The sequence below is a fragment of the Crocuta crocuta genome, unplaced genomic scaffold (assembly GCF_008692635.1).
Source record: "Crocuta crocuta isolate KB4526 unplaced genomic scaffold, BGI_CrCroc_1.0 scaffold645, whole genome shotgun sequence".
Classification (NCBI taxonomy): domain Eukaryota; kingdom Metazoa; phylum Chordata; class Mammalia; order Carnivora; family Hyaenidae; genus Crocuta; species Crocuta crocuta.
This window is the reverse complement of record NW_027530190.1, coordinates 1227639-1245006: the sequence shown is the minus strand read 5'-3', so window position 1 is coordinate 1245006 and position 17368 is coordinate 1227639. Positions and strand designations below refer to the sequence as shown.

General features: G+C 38.7%; 1 protein-coding gene and 1 pseudogene across 2 annotated transcripts in view; one reads left to right on the top strand and one right to left on the bottom strand.

Moving 5' to 3' along the window:
* The window catches only part of LNPEP (leucyl and cystinyl aminopeptidase), a 55751-nt gene extending 46028 nt beyond the window's left edge, over nt 1-9723 (top strand). The window contains exons 17-18 of one of the 2 annotated variants that reach the window (XR_013335377.1): nt 1047-1258; nt 7841-9723. Coding sequence is in view for 1 of the 2 variants with exons in the window: in XM_077765211.1 (XP_077621337.1) it covers nt 1047-1178 (132 nt within the window). In the remaining variant the exon portion in view is untranslated. Of the gene's footprint in view, nt 1-1046; nt 5586-7840 lie in introns of those variants that run through there. The other variant, XM_077765211.1, reaches the window with a different exon arrangement.
* A 7243-nt stretch (nt 9724-16966) lies between these two features.
* Nucleotides 16967-17066, bottom strand: LOC144232391 (U6 spliceosomal RNA; annotated as a pseudogene).
* Between the last annotated feature and the right edge of the window lie 302 nt (nt 17067-17368).

The following is a 17368-nucleotide window of genomic DNA, read 5'->3' as shown; positions in this document are numbered from 1 at the left end:
GCTGCTCAGTTTAAGTCACATGGTGCCTTCTCATGCCATTTCCTGTCCCTCCTCTGTCTGCCTTGATCAATGCTAGTGATTCTGCATTGAATTACTTCCAAAGGGCGAATAGTCAGCAATGAGGAAAAATTCTGATCGGGAAGAATTTTGATTCCATTCTCAACAATATTCCCTTCTCTTCCTGATACAAATAATTGTTTTTTTAATAAAGTTTATGTGTTTATTTTGAGAGAGAGAGAGAGAGTGCACGAGCAGGGGAGGAGCAGAGAGAGGAGAGAGAGAGAATTCCAAGCAGGCTCCACATTGTCGGCACCTAGCCCAAAGCAGGGCTCGATCTCACCAACCTTGAGATCGTGACCTAAGCCGAAACCAACAGCCAGGCACTTAACTGATTGAGCTACCCAGGCGCCCCACAACAAAATTTTTTTTTAATTAACCAGCATATGTGAAGTTTCTTTTAAGTGGTAATAAAATTGTTTTATTTTTTAATTTTTTTTAACGTTTATTTATTTTTGAGACAGAGAGAGACAAAACTTGAGCGGGGGAGGGGCAGAGAGAGAGACACACACAGAATCTGAAGCAGGCTCCAGGCTCTGAGCTGTCAGCACAGAGCCCGATGCGGGGCTCGAACCCATGAACCGTGAGATCATGACCTGAGCTGAAGTCAGAGGCTTAACTGACTGAGCCACCCAGGCACCCCTAAAATTGTTTTAAAGAATTTCATTCCAAGGGTAAAAGTGGACATGAATTCTAACTTTAGACTACTTCATTACTATTACTTGGCTTTTTTTTTTTTTCTTTTTTAAATTGGAAAAACTCATCCTTGTGGGAGTAAGGGGAATTCATTTGTAACATTACTTCAGATTTCACCATACTTGATCAGGAACTTGCTGTAAATATTTTGAATATTAAAGTACTTTTTGTTTCTACTTCTTTTAAGACATCAGCATAGACACGACTAAGTTAAAGCTTATTTGAAACGGATATTCAGAGTTACCTCCGATTTACTGTTCTTCCTTTGAAATATTTCTACATGCAACTTCCAGGTCCAGGCCTTCTTTGAAAACCAGTCAGAGGCAACCTTTCGGCTCCATTGTGTCCAGGAGGCGTTAGAAGTCATTCAGTTGAATATCCAATGGATGGAGAAGAACCTTAAAACCCTGACGTGGTGGCTGTAGCATGCACACCTGCACCTCGTCTTGTCTCCCATTCAGAGGGCTTGTTAACTTGGGCTCCGCTGCTTTTGCAAAAAGCCAAGGTGAAGCCAGAACCGCTGCCGAGTTGTTTGCACTCTTAGGAGTTCTAGTTAGCTCAGGGCCCGTCTGTACTTTCCATCTGTCTTTTTCGAATTGTCTTTGGGCAGTGTGTAGTTATTTATTACAAAACTATAGTCACCTACATGCGCCAACATCTACAAAAACAGTGAGTAATTTTTCTACTTTGAAGATATACAAATGGGGAGGAAAAATTTTGGCCTTCTGTTCTGTTTCTCGGTATCCGGAAAACACTGACACAGTGAAACAAGGAAAGCTGTACCGTGGGAGCCATCATCTTTGCAGGCTGCTGGTTTGTTGGCCATTTGTTGCTTCTTATTGATAGATGTTACTTGAATGTGGTACAAAACTTGGCTTCAAAACTATGGTAATGAAGTCGATGAATCATACAACTGTTAGAAAAACTGATCTCAGGTGTGCAGATCTACTTTGATTTGAGGCTTTAACTCTTTATTTTCTGAAAAAAAGTTTAAATAAGATCTATAACTTATATTTTTTTTCTGCAGAACAGCTAGGTGCTACAGAATTTTTAAATTTTTGTTGTATTGAAAAGCTAAGTAACAAGGACAAAAGATTAAATTTTCCAAATATTTAATACTTATTTTTTCACCTTTTAGGAAAATGTTTCAAACTGAGTTAGCTTTAAGTATAAGTATTTTATTTATGAACTCCAATATTCTCCAAATCTGTACACCTTTACCACTCCCCACCATCGATATACCTTATGTTATAAATAAGTATGTCTACATTTATGGAAAGCCTTTTGTTCATACTGGTGTCTTTTATCCTGACTTTATCACTATTACTAAAAATAATTTGTTTAAGTTACCTTTGACATTACCTGATCATAGACACTTTCTCTGTGAATCATACTCGTATAGATTTTGATGTTATATGATAGGGTATATTAGAAGCATAGTAGAAGCATATTTTAAGATAGGGCCTTTGAGAAATTGAGCATTTTTATTTGAAGTTCACCATAATACCTTAAAGGAATAAAGAGAATGTGGAACAGTAGTAGTTTGATTCAGATCTAATATGGTGGGCTTTGAAATTTTTCTGCTGACAAAATCAGTACTTTTTTTTAGTTGAAAAATCAGTGGTTTTATTTTGTTTTATCTTTATCATGGCCAAACTAACTAAAAGGAATGGCCAAGGAAAGAAAGAAAGAAAAGGGAAGATGTCCAAAGCTGTATGGCATTTTCACTCCTTGTAAAGGAGAAATCCTGTACTTGAATTTTTTGAGCTATGCAGACTTAATACTTAGATTGTTGAGTTTCTTTGATTCTTAAGGGAAAGGCTTTCTTCCTAATAATTTTTGAGTACTTTGTATTTTGTTTGAAAACATCTTCTATGTACATAAAAAGGGTAGATACTTATTTGCAAGCACTTAAAACACACCACAGAATCAATGGAAAAGGTCACCTTTTTTATTTTAGCAGATATAAAGTGAAAATATGTGGGATTGTGTATAAAATTATATTTTACTTTATGAAATATTTTTATATAACAAAATTAAAAATGCTGGCAAGCTAAAAGATAGCTTTCTTTAATCCTAGTGTGTTTTCTCCCAATTTAGTCTTTTCTAAACATTTATCTCTAGTCTAGAATACAAAATAATATGTCCTGAGAATCACAGAATCCTCTAAAGATGTCTTGTTGAAACTGTGGTGATTGTAGGTTTTTATTTGTCTTTTGCTTCAACAAATGAATGATAGTTTAGTTGATATTGGAAGTTAATGTGTTTTTACATTTTTAGAGTGGGGAAAAATACAAACTTTTGAGGGGTTTTTTGGTTGCTGGTTTTTTACCATATGTTATATTACTAAATTCCACTTTGATACAGAGTTTAAATTTTGCTACTTCTCAAAAGCAGTTCAGACTTTTCAGTTTTACCTGCCCATCTTTACATGGCTACTGTAATGAATGTTAACTCTACATATGGCAAATCTTGTCCCGAATTATATCATTTTTCCTGAGTGTATGTGTGTGTGTGTGTGTGTGTGTGTGTGTATTATATAGGGAGAAGGTGATGTTTAAGTAAATCCTTATCAAAACATGGGCTAAAAAAGAGGTAACTTGTAATCCATTGCTATCTTTGTTCTCCAAAGCTGTTCATCCCCATGATGCTGGAACCGCTGGTCGTAGTGTTATTTATAGGCCTCACCTCAGTTATATGTAGCTGCAACAGCCCTGCCTTCATGTTTGCCCAGAGAATTCCATAATTTTTAATGTGAAGCTAACCCATCTGTATGGCACTTTGAAAAACTAACTCTAAGTCAAGAATATAAGGTTAAGTAACCAGTAGAACATGTTACATACTAGGTATAACTGTAGGTTTTGAAGCTGTATCACCCCAAACCTTATCTTCACCCCTGAATCTCAGAGAGTTCAAACAGACGGGAGCACAGCAGTCACAGCAGGCTTGTTTACGTAAGCACACAGATCCTTGACAGCTAAGTGCTGGTTTTCAAGAATTACGTTCATTGCAGAGAGACGATCTATGTGAAAGTAATAGAAGAGGCACATCATACCACGTTATTAGGAAAGGTAGAACTGGAAATCTGAAATTGTAGAAGAAAAACTTATGCTTTGGAGATCAGGAAGTAGAAATCCAAGGAGTCTAGTTTGTTCCATTAATAGCAAGAGATTGGATTCATTAAACTACAGGTAGTGTCAGCCTCCACCCCACGCTCATGCCTTCCTCCATTTTCTTGTTTCACATAAATCCCTTTAAGTGAAATTGCATTGCTGTTGTTTGTGAACTTTCTTACCAGCACAGACTCTGCTTAAATGTTAATACTCCTTGATATTCATGTTTTCATTTCATTGAACAAAAGCTGTCAGCAGAGTTCTGGGTATGTAGAGGATATTGCGCTGCGTCAGTCTCACTGGGTACAGAGCAGAGTCCCTTCTGAGTATAGCAAAGTAAGAAATAAAAACTAAGTGCTGAGTTTGTTGAGTTATTGGTAGCCTCTCACTGAGTTAGTTGTGTTTTAAGAGTCTAGGCAAACTAAAGCACCTGGACCCATAATCTGCAGTTGGACTTCTGAATATTCATGTAACCCCCATTCGTTTCATGAGATTGTGCAGCTCAGGACACATATCATCACCAAGAACTGCAGCGCCTGAGTCTGCAAAACGAGATCCGAATTTCATAGATATGATGTAGCTTTTTCTCTCCTTTGCCTTTGTCATTTTGTTGTTATTGTAATTAACTCTTTTATAAAGGGCTTCTTCACTGCCTCCTCTGACACTCCCATTTGTACTGCTTTGTTTTTTGAGTTTTGTGGTTTTTTGCATTCTTTTATTTTGTGCTTCATTCTCTGCATTGGTAAGTAAATACTAAATGAAAAGTAGCAGTCCAAAAGTATGTTAAATTTCCTCTTCTTGCTTTCCTTATTGCCTGCATGTGCAATAGCTAATAAAATAGTTGATTAATTTCTTTGAGTGGCTTTTTGGGGGTATATACTTTTTTTAAATGTGTATATGTGGTTTTGATATGTTTTTATTTTCTTTAATTTTGTATACTTATTCTGATAAAAGGTGAAATACTGTCCAATGAAAAATCTCTTCCGCCCTGCCCATAATTGCCTATGTGGGCAACAGATACAGAGTACTTATTTGGTGTTTCTTTTTTGGAAGTTGATGGTGATATTGAGGGGAGGGCAGAGTATGTTCTTTTTAAAAATGTGTACAAAATGTTTTTGCTGCTATCTTGTGGGTGTCATTTCATTTTGCACTTCCTTCATCTTTCTCATGGAAATGTAGCTATCTAATGAACTATGGAGGTCCAGAAGTAGGTCACTTGTCCCACTCACCCCTCTCCGAACTGCCTGCGTGGACAGTAACTAATAGAGTAGCTGTGGGTGCTCTTGCCTTGATCTAGTGTTGGGGGCTCGGGCTTATAGATCATTCTTTCAGGTGTGTGTATATATATGTATATATATATATGTTATGCTACTTTTTTACATTTCATTTTTATATATCCCTTTGCATGTATGCATATATACTTAATGAAAATTGAAGTTCAGAGTATGACAGATTTTCTCTTTTCCCTTTTCCTCATCGCCTCCTTGGGCAGTAGCTAATACTTTGGGTTTTGTGGGGCAGGAAGTAGGGTATGTACTTAATGTATATAAATAAATTTCCTACTACTTTGTATTACTTAATTCATTTCATACTGTGTCCTTCTCATCCTTCTCAGAGGACGTTAAAGTACCTAATGAGACATGGAAGTCCGGATGTATGACAGTCTTCTCTCCTCCCCTCCCCTTAGTGTCCATGTGGGCAATAGCTGGTAGAATACTTGTTGAAGTGGGGTTTGGGGGTAGGGTGGGGTTGGGGACAGGGATGTGTATGTGCTGTATATACCTGTTTTTACTACCAAGTTGTATTACTTCATTGGGTACCAAGACTGGAAGGTACCCAGTGAGCCATGGAGGTCCGGATGTATAACAGTCTCCTCTCGTCCCCTCCCCTTATTGCCCACGTGGGCAATGGCTAGTAGAGTAGTTAGTTTCAGGGATTCTTTTGTGGGCTCGAGGGTAAATACTTTAAAATACATATACATGTTTTTACTGCCTTATTACAGTATTTCACTGGGTACCCAGTCCTTCACTTGGACATGTAGGTTCTTAATGAACCATGGAATTCTAGATGGGTAGCAATCTCCTCTTCTTCCTTTCCCGTTTTGTCTATGTAGGCGATAGTTCTAAAGTAGCTTGGGTTTTTTTGAAGTTTTGGTGGGTGGGAAGGGACAAAGGGCAAGATATATACTTTTGAAAACTGTATATACAGTGTTTGTTACTATATTGTGTTATTCCATTTTGTACCCCGTCCCTTACTTGGACGTGTGGGTACCTAATGAGACGTGGAGGTCCGGATGTATGAAAATCTCCTCTTGTCCCCTTTCCTTATTGCCTCTGTGGGCAATAGTTTTAGAGTAGTTCTAGATTAATTTTTTACTCTACCACTCCCTCCCCTGAGAGGGTGGGGATATGTACTCTTTTAAATGTAATGAATGTTTTTGTTCCTTCTTTCTGTTACTTCATTTTGTACCTAGATCTTTCCATGGATATTTAGGTACATGATGAAAATTAAGGTTCATTCTATGAAAAAAAAAAATCTCCTCTCTTGTCTCCTTCCCTTATTGCGTGTCTGGGCAATGACTAGTGGCATAGTTGTCTAGACAGTTTTTTTGTCAGGGTGTTGGGGGATTTCTGGGTTTACATTTTTTAAAATGTATATAAATGCTGCATGTTTTTTGTTTGCTTGTTTTTGTTTCTTGCTTTTTTACTTCAACCAGTTTTTTTGTTTGGGTTTGTAGATGACAAATGTAGTGCAGAGGCCCAGATCTGGAGATATGATAAACCTTTTCTCCCTTCCCTGATAGCCTGTGCACAATTGCATCAGAGTACATTAGGACTTGGTTTTTGTTTTTTTGTTTTAGAGGTTCTTAACAGGGAATGGGCTTATTCAGTAAGACAGTGATTTTTTTTTTTAATGTATATAAACGTTTCTGTCTCTTTTTGATGTTCACTTCATTTTGAATCTAGTCCTTTGCATGACTATTTAGGCACTTAATGAAAGTTGCGATTGATTCTATGAACAATCTCCCCTACTCCCCTTCCCTCACTGCCTGGCTGGCAGTGTTAGAAGAATAGATGTTTAGTTTCTTTTTTTGGAGGGGTGGGGGGCTGAGGAAGTCTGAGTGTGTGTGTTTGTGTGTGTGTGTGTGTTTGTGTGTGCGGGGATTTGTGTAAAAATTTTTTTAATGTAGATAAATGTTTGCTACATTTTGTGTGTTATTTCACTTAGTACTCAGTCCTTTGCTGGGACTTGTAAGTACATAATGAAACATGGAGGTCCATACGTATGATACATCTCCTCTGCTTCCCTTCCCTCGCTGCCTGCATTGGCAATAATTTTATAATTTGGGGTGGTTTTTTTTTAGGGGGAGAGATAATTTGGGTGGGTAGTGGGGAAGGGATAAGGATAGGGTACGAACTTTTAAAAATTGTATATAAATGTTTTCATATTAATTGATTTTATACCTAGTCTTAGCATGGATATAGGTATAGGTACCGAATGAAAATCGAGGATCAGTGTATGACAAATCTCCCCTTTTCCCCTTTCCCTTATTGCCTGTGTTGGCAATAGTGAGTAGAANTTTTTGTTTTTTTTTTTTTTTTGCTTTTTTTTTTTTTTTTTTTTTTGGCGGGATTTCTATTTTGGGCAGGGGAATATTCTTAATACATATGAATGTGTTTTCTTTAATTTTGTGTTTAGTTTTTTGCATGGCTATCTTTGTAGGGACCTAAAGGAAATTGAGTTTCATAAACTGACAGTTCACTTCTTCCTTCCCCACATGTTTCCTCATTTATCAGTGCCTAGTATAGTTGTTCTGTGGTTATTTTGTTTTAGTCTGTAGGAAATAGGCCTTTAAAAGTATAAAATATATATATATGTATATGTGTGTGTGTGTGTATATATATATATATATATGCACATATCTAATCTGCCTCTTTCTTTTTTTTCCCCCATCATTTTTCATTAATACTTAGTCCCTTGCAGGGCTGTGCATGGATCTAACACAAATAAAGTCCCTCCAGATCCCTGCCCTCTGACCTGAGAGGCCTTGTGGTGGTGTAACTAATGGCAACAAGGGGATAACAAGTAAGATGGGAGATGGCACTTGGATATGGTTAAGTTGTAAAAGCTGATCAGATTCAGCATTTCTTATGTTGATTCAAACTGAAGGAAAGGATGAGAAGGGACCCGTGCTTGGGAAATTCCAGAAAGGCAAGAGGATCATACTAAGTAAAAAGTATGTTTAAAGTTCATTGCTGATTAATCTTTGAGGAACTCGTAAGCCAGTAAAAGTGCTGCGTAGAACTTGTTTGAAGACCCTTGAAACTAGCTGCTTCTTGAAGCCTGGCATTCTGATTTATCTACAAAAGTCTCTTGCCAGTTCTGTAGATAGCATATTCTTGTGTAGCCAATAGACATTGTTTTGATTTTTGGAATGAACCTTTTGAGTTATTGCCATGGTTCTAGTGAATAACAGCACAGGCCTAAAAATCATTCCCTTAAGAATTGGGGAGGCAAGCCCTTCTGTCTTTCATCATCCATCTACGTACGGTGGGGCAAGTTGGTCCTTTCCTACCCAGAGCTCGTCTGTGTGGCTGCATCTCCCCCCTCCATTCTCTGTTAACTGGACCATTCTTGTCCTTTTTCTCTTCTTCAGTGCCTGCAATATTAGATGTTATGCTCAAGTACACTTAAACACGTAAGCCAGTGTTGCCTCATCAGCTCTGTGTTTTTGCATGCATTTCATACATCCAGACTTGTGTGTTCGCTTTCAGCATTCTTGAATCATATTGACTGTTCAGCCATCACATGGTACATGTTAGGGACTCCACATTTGTCTGTATCAAAGAAAATCCATGTGTAAAATCCTTCAGTCCCTCTCTGCCTCCCTTTCTTTCTTCCTTGCTTTTTTCCTTCAAGCTTCTGAGCAATCTTTGTTTGTTCTGCAGTTTATAATGAATATAATGCTGAAGATTTGCCATATTATTTTGCTTTATTATATATGTATTTTTTTAGACAATTGATAGGACTCCTAGAACAGTTGCAAAGAGATGTCATTTACCGTATCAAACGCTCAGGTCCTAGTGTTCAAAAATTAGCCCGTACTTTGCTTATTTATACCTGCTGCTGTAGAAAAAATAAAAGTTTCTTCATGATACATGTAACTTTGATCATAAATAAGAGAGAAAGGGACACCTTTTTGAAATTAGTCATGGTAGTCATTAGCGATATCTCTGAACAGTTCTTAATTTGAAACACTTCAAAGAAGTAAGGTCATGGGCTTAGCTGAGTGAAATGCTCCAGAAGTTGCACTGTATAAACCATCAGTATAATAATGCACTTGTGTATATATGTATGTGCATATATATATATATCTCTAAAATGAGAATTACAGCATAATTGGAGCATTTGCATTAATGAGCAAACTCACACTGAGACAAAACTTAGTCTCCTAGCCGTCTTGATTAAAACCAAGTGTTCCACATTGCTATGAAGAGTAGGAGTTTCTTTCAAACACTTTCAAAAGTAATTATTTGGAAACTTGTAAAAGTATTACGTTTTTGTATTTAAACACCTATACGAATCTTCACTTCTTTGAATCTGAGCTTGTGGGTGGAATTCTAAATTTGTATCATAACCTGTCTTTTGTGGAAATTTTTGAAAACAGTATGTATAATATAATATATATATATGCAAATTGTGTTGTGTCACTTGTAAAGGGATAAAGGCTTATTTTTCTTTATACTTCTGATAACTTGTTTTGCATATGACCAGCACTGACTGAAAGGCATGTGTAATTGCAAACACTGTTGCTTTTTCTTTTTTGTGAAATGAAAATAAAGTATTTAAATATAAATATTGTGTGGACTATTTGCATATATAAAGTGGTACATCTTCTCAGATTATACACTTTACCAGGATAAAGACCATATTCACTGTCTGGCATGATTTCTTTCTACCCCACTAGTATCCCAGTATCTCTACTGCCTATGACCCAACATTTCTCCGACTCACACTATTTGACATCTGGGACTCTCCTATGCATTCCATGCTGACTAGATTGCCTCTAATGGCAAGTAGCAACTATGGGCTAATGACACTTCCCCCACCCCCAGTGTAACAACCAAAAATGTCTTAAGACATTGCCAAATTTCTCCTGTGATGGGGTGAGGTGGAGATTAAAACTTTGAGTGGACACCTGGACCAGGAGGCTCAGTAATAGTTACATGAACTGTAGGGCAAGTATTTACTTTTTAGACTGAATTGCTTCTTATAACACTCAGTACCAGTTGATACAGTAATAATTCAGCACGTAAATCAGTATGAGACATGTAACTACTTGTGCCATTGAAACCAAGGAACTCTTACTATCTGAAGGTGAAAGGACACTGAATGTTATCAAGGGACACCCCTTGCTTTGATTCACATGTAATTGGAGTGGGAGTGCACAGCTGTTATCAAGGGACACTGCCATAGTTATGTTCCTGCTCAGGTCTACAAAAGGAGTTTCTCTGTTCTAACCCCATGTGTAGTCTTGAGAACTCAGAATTTCTTAGGCTTCCAGATATGGGAACTATAACCAATATTCTCTTCCAGTAATTGTTAGGGCTTAAAGTTGGGCATTTTACAGCAAATACAGTGTCTTTTAATCCCCTTACCCAAAACCCTGTTTCTGGGGACACAAAGCAACCTTGAAGTCATACCTTCTTAAAATCTCCTATGGTGATCCATTAATATATTGGCGAATCAACAAAGTAAAGGCAACCTACTGAGTGGAGAAGATTTGCAAATGATGTTAAGAGGTTGATATCCAAAATATATGAATAACTTCTGCAACTCAACACTAGAAAACCAAATAATCTGATCAAAATGGGAAGAACTGAATAGACATTTTTCAAAAGAAGACCTATAGGTAGCCAACAGATACATGGAAAGATGATCAACATCACATCATCAGAGAAATGCAAGTCAAAACCACAAGGAGATATCACCTTACACCTGTCAGAATGGCTAATATCAAAAAGACAGAAAATACCAAGTATTGACAAGGATGTGGAGAAAAAGGAACCCTCATGCACTTTTGGGAATGTAAACTGGTACCGCCACTATGGAAAACAGTATGATGTCTCCTCACAAAACTAAGAATAGAATTACCATATGATCCAGTATTTCCAGTACTGTGAATGTATCCAAAGAACATGAAAACACTAATTTGAAAAGATATAAGCGTCCCTATGTTTATTGCAGCATTATTTACAATAGCCAAGACATGGAAGGAATATTAAGTGTCCCTTTGATAGATGAATGGATAAAGATGTGGTATATAGAAATATAGAGATATAATGGAACATTATTCAGCCATAAAAAAAGAATGAGATCTTGATCTTGTCATCTGCAGCAACATGATGGACCTAGAGGTTATTATGCTAAGTGAAATAAGACTGAGAAATACCATGTGATTTTTCGTATATGTGGGCCTAAAAAACAAAGCAAAAAGAGACCCATAAACACAGAGAACAAACTGTTTGGTGGTTGCCGGAGGGGAGAGAGGTAGGGTATGGGCAAAATGGGTGAAGGGGAGTGGGAGGTACAGGCTTCCAGTTAGGGAATGAGTAAGTCACAGAGATGAAAGATACAGCATAGGGAACATAGTAAATGGTATTGTAATAATGTTGTAAGGTGACAGGCGGTAGCTAAACTTACGAGCATAGCATAACGTATAGAGCTGTTGAATCACTATGTTGTATGCCAGAAACTAATGTAGCATTGTGTTAACTATACTTCAATAGATAATAATAATACACTGGGGTAATGTTCTTAGGAATTGCCAAGATTTTGATCAAAACATCCTGGTTACATTTTTTATACTTTTTTGTTCATGGATATCTGCAGTAAACAGTTGAACTAAAACCCATTATAAATGTAGAGAAGAGCAGTGTCTGGGTAGCTCAGTCAGTTGAGCATCTGACCGGCTCAGGCCATGATCTTGTAGTTCATGGATTCGGGCTCCACATCGGGCTCTGTACTGACAGCTCCGAGCCTGGAGCCTGCTTCAGATTCTATGTCTCCCTCTCTCTCTGCCCCCCACCTGCTCACACTGTCTCTCTCTCTCTCAAAATAAATACACATTAAAAAAACTTCATTTTTCAAAATCATTTTAGAATCCATGGCACAGGAAAGTTTGGTTATATTTCCTTTTTGCTTTACTTCAATTTGTACCATAAAGCCCTAGCTGCCCCCTGCAACACACACACACACACACACACACACACACACACACACACACACACACACACACAAGCATCTAGTGCTTCCTAAAACTTGTGAGTTGAACAGTTGACATACATGGTCTATAGGAGTGTTATTACCAGAGAACAAAAACATACTTTTAAATCATTCCAGCCTACCTTCTGTAGTCAATAATTAGTGATATGTTTCCAGTGCTTTCTGCTTGTTCTTCATTTTTACTATTTTTCTTATGGATGGCCACCCAGTCAATTATGTGATTGTGATTTCTGTTGTTAGCTGAGCTGAATTATAATCAGGACTTTTGCTTATATGTGTAAAAACTTTTACTGTCCCACTCATTTTTTTTTTTGAAGGAAAAACATAATGTAGTAACATAATAACATAACCAAATAGAGTGGTTAAAGTAGGTGATGTTGCCAAAGTTGAACTATTGAGCAGGTCGCAGTAGGAGGCAATAACAGATTCAAAGAAGTCAGGGACAGACAAGAAGCCCCATCAGCTTAGGAAAGGCTTATTTATAAAGGGGAGTCAGCATGTTGCTTATTCACATGCCATTTGTATAGACGCCAAGTGTGGGAAACTGGAAACCCTTTTGTTCCATGTTTTCCCATGCTGCTTGTCTGTGTGAATATGGCCCAAGTGATCCTTGGGTACTTCATGCAGGTTTGTACATTGGCTGCCCTGTGTGGTTATGGCTGAGTATATATTCATTTACTTTGCTTCTAGCCCTTTGTGGTTGTTAACATGAGCAGAATTCTTGGAATATCACTATTATTACATGGTAGCAAAAGATGATGATTTCTAAAAAATTAAAATATTTGAAATGCTGTGGAACATAGACTGGCATTAATCAGGACTGGAACTGAATCCTGGTACAGTCATTTTCTACTTGTTACTTAATTCCTATTAGCTTCAGTTGTCTCCATTAATAAAACAGGGATACTACCTATCTTGCAAGGTTTGTTAGCATTAAATAAAATATCTATGGTGTTGCCTGGGTGGCTCAGTGGGTTAAGCGTCCAACTCTTGCTTTCGACTCAGATCATGATCTCACAGTTCAGGAGTTCAAGCCTCATATGAGGCTCTGTGCTGACAGATTCTCTCTCCTCCCCACCCCCACCCCCCTGCCACTGCCCCTCCCCTGCTTGCACTTTCTCTCAAAATAAATAAACTTAAAATAAATAAATGAAATAAAATATCTATGAATTACCTAGCACAGTGCCTGTAAATATCACAATGATGTGGTAAATACCAACTGCCATTGTTAAAACTGCCTGCCCTTTTCTGGGGTATACGAATGTTAACAGCATCAGTTACAGATGGAAATGAGTTTTTTAATTGAATAAGGTTATATAACTTGTCAGGAAATTAGAGAAATACTCTTTGTAAATTTAAGCCTTAAGTATGCAGGTTTAATTTGAGAGTTATTGTACATTAGGAAAAGCATGAAGTTATATAGGTTTCATAACCAAAATAATATCCTGTCACTGAATTTGGTTAGTTATAAATTAGTACGAAATAAAATCCTGATTATTGACAAAGCTGCAATGATGGTAATAATACCTACTTTGCAGTAATAACATCAGGCACTGGAATATGGGAAATAGATCTGGTATTTCATAGGTGCTTGTAAATACTCCTTTTTCTCCTTTCAATAACTTATTTGCCTTCAATATGCAAAAGAATCAAGCATGCACAAGTCTCTATTCTAACTAGAAAATATTATGTACAACTTAGGGCATGGCAAGGAAATAGGCCAAATGTGTTAAGATCTCTGTTAGTGCTAGAAAGAACTTTCCATATGACATAGTCTAATTCCTTAATTTTACTGATAAAAGGCACCAGAGGCTCTGTCTTAGATATGGCCCCCAAATATAACATTATATGTTAAATTTGTACATGTGTTTGTATTAGAAAACGTTCTTGTCACCTTTGGGATAAAGGATGTGCAAATGCCTACAAGATACCATTTCCTTGGAAACAAGTATTAGAATTTACTGTTGAAAGAGGTATTTCATTATTTTAACTTAGAGTGTGGAGCTAGAATTATCCTAATATTTTAACTTTAAACTCAATAATGTGAACAGTCTACCATGATTTCAAAAGAGTAGGTGTGGGGATGTTATCATATACCCTTTTTTGTATGTTTGAACTAAATGGGTTACAAGGAAGTAACCTCTCTCAGGTCGAAGATGCTAATGTCAGTGAGGTTCAGACAGACCTCTCTCACCCTTAAGAGAGATATCAGGGAGCAGGAAGGTGTGGTTAACAATGGTGAGGGACCAAGTGCTGTAATGGTTGATGAACTAGAGGGTAGGAACATAGATAGTAGCTTCACCAACTACAAGTAGAAGATGAGAATGAACCATTTTCCTGAGGTAGTTCGAAGTCAGCCTGAGATGGGCCTTTTTTCCTTGAGTGGGTTGTAGACTCCTCAACCGTGGGTGCTGACCGCTGTCCTTTCCTATGTTTCTATAGAATCCGTGTTGCCAGAAGGTCAGAAATTTAAGGAAGTTTACAGTGGTGGGAAAAGAGACCAGAATCAAAGCACAATTTTAAGGACATCTGGGTGGCTCAGTCAGTTTTCAGTGCCCAACTTTGGCTCAGGTCATGATCTCACGGTTCATGAGTTCAAGCCCCACCTCGGGCTCTGCTGTCAGTGCAGAGCCTTCTTCAGATCCTGTGTTTCCCTCACTCTACTCCTCCAGCCTCTCTCTGTCTCTCAAAAAGAAATAAACATTAAAAAAATTTTAAATACCAAGAAAAATAAAATCACACAATTATAAAAACAACAACAACAACACAATTTTAAAACCATCCACTTGACATATTTAGTCTTTATTGGGAATAGGATGGGGGACATAGCCTGGATGTCAGTTGACTTCCTCTGCCCTGCATCCATGCCCGTGGACTCTCTTCTGCCTTGAGCAAATTGGGCTTAGAACCCAATACCTCTTTAAGATTCTTTCCCACAAGCTCACTACAGCCAGAGCATTACTGAGCAATGCAGATTTTCCCCAGGATTACGTAGGAGAGTATCTCCCTCATGCCACAACAAACAGCTTCATCATCACTTGATATTTCTCTTCTCCAGAGCCTCTCCTTTACCCTGTTGTTTCTGTGGGATCTTTTCACTTCCTGTACTCATCCAAAACACACACACACACACACACACGCACGCACGCACCTTGCTGACTTCTCACTGTTACTCCTAGACATCTCCTTGAACTTGAAATGTCTCTCCTCTGTGGCATTGCACCTCAGCCACCTCACCCAGATGCACATGGCCAAGTGCATCAGGAGCTCAAGGAAACTAATGGCCTACAGTTAGCAGCTGGTCCCCTGAATTAGAGGACCCATCTGTGGCCTTTTACTATTTGGACACACTCCTTGGAATCTTATCCCTTACTCCAAGCAGCTTATCACCTATTTATTTCAAACAAGCACATTGTTCTCATAAAAGGAAACTATCTCCCTCTTTTGACTGGCAACCAATTTCTTCCTGTTTTTCTAAGCTAATATGAAGATTGGCTTATAATATCTGAACACGTCCTGACTTTGGGTGAAAGAAAGCAGCCATAAGTTGAACCGGGAGAAGAAGGAAACCAGGCCATACTTCTCAAATGTTTTTCATGGCTCATTCACTCAATAAATATTTGTAATCATCCACTGTGCACCAGGCCTTGTGCTAGGTGGGTACATGATGCCTGACTCTAATGTGAGCAGCTGGCTGCAGCTGCGAGAATGCCACCTGGGTTTTATAAACACTGCTTGCGTGGTGGGTGGTAAATAGTTGAGGGCAGTTGGGTTCATGAGGAACAGAAGTGAAGGGCATCCCCCTGGGAGGTTTTAAGCTACGAGGTGGGTAGTTCTGCAGCCACCTCAGGAACAGCAAGCTCCAGGAGAGGACAGGCTAGGGGGAGGGGATGCTGGCTCCCCAGCCAGAATCCCCCCTCTGCTCCTGCAGGGGTGCACCAGATGCCACGTGAGTGCCCACACGTCACACCTCATGTCACTGATTGGGAACCAAAGGCACTTTTGATTCGCACTGAGGAACCACACAGGTATTCATTCCTGAGGGTGTTCCAGGTGAATGACAAGAGGCTGGAAGTTAATTGCCTGTTTCAGTTTCACTCCAGGTTTCCCTTAAGTTCTAATTAGTAATTAATGAGCTTGGCTTACCTCAGCCCGTGTTGTGAGAATGCTTCCTTGTTTGAGTTGCTCAGGGTAGCTAGGCAAGAACAAGGAGAGTGTTTCAAGATAGAATTCTAAATCAGGGAGTCTCCATTTACACCACAGTTCAGTAAAAGGAAGAGGGCTTGTCGCTGCCTGTAGTTGAAAACCTATAGGTGAAGTCCCTGAGTATGACTGATTAAACGCTCCATACAGGAGACACGCTGTTTGTCTGCTTGACGTCAGAAGACAGGCACTGTGTCTCCATTGTTTCTATTACTGCCCGCTAGCCTCAGCAATTCTAGCGGCACTTATGATCTTTGACCTCTCTGAGGTCCTTGCCTTAAATTAAGAACAGTCTGCAGAGGTCTTTTATTTATTTATTTATTTACCAATTAGAACAAGCTTTCAGATGCAGCTATCAGGATTACCTAGTTAACTTAATAATAGTAACATGATGAGTGGCCATGGAGATGGCAGCGGGGCCCTTGAGGTGAGCTCTCACCTCCAAAGACAGAAGATTCAGTGAAGGCCAGGAGAAGCTGGCAGATGTGCTGGGTCTGCATCTGCTAGTGGAAATGCTTAATTCACTTTGGAGCAGATCTCCTAAGCAACCTTTCCAAAACTCCCATTTTTGTGCTAATCCACAAAGGGTGGCAGTTCACTGGGGTACTGCACAAAATGCAGAATGCTTCATGAGTTTGCACGTCATCTTTGCTCAGGGGCCATTGTAATCTCAGTATCGTTCCAATTTTAGTGTCTGTGCTGCCCAAGCAAGTGCTGCAGAAGTCTTAGGACATGCTTGGGATATAGTGCCAGCAGTAAGTGGGTGAAAAACTCTAGTGGCTTCCATCCTTGCCCAGGGCTCATTAAGAGTGACCAAGAGCATGTGGGAAGACTTGTTTGCTCTGAGATGGCTTAGAGTCCATGCAGCCCATGTGGAAGGAATCCCAGAGTCATGCAGACACTAGGGAAATTTGAGTGAAATGGAAGCAATCCTGGAAAATGTGCTCCTGTGAGAGGACATGAAAGAAAAAATGTTTCATGAAGACTGGCCAAAAATGGAGGGGCGCCTGGGT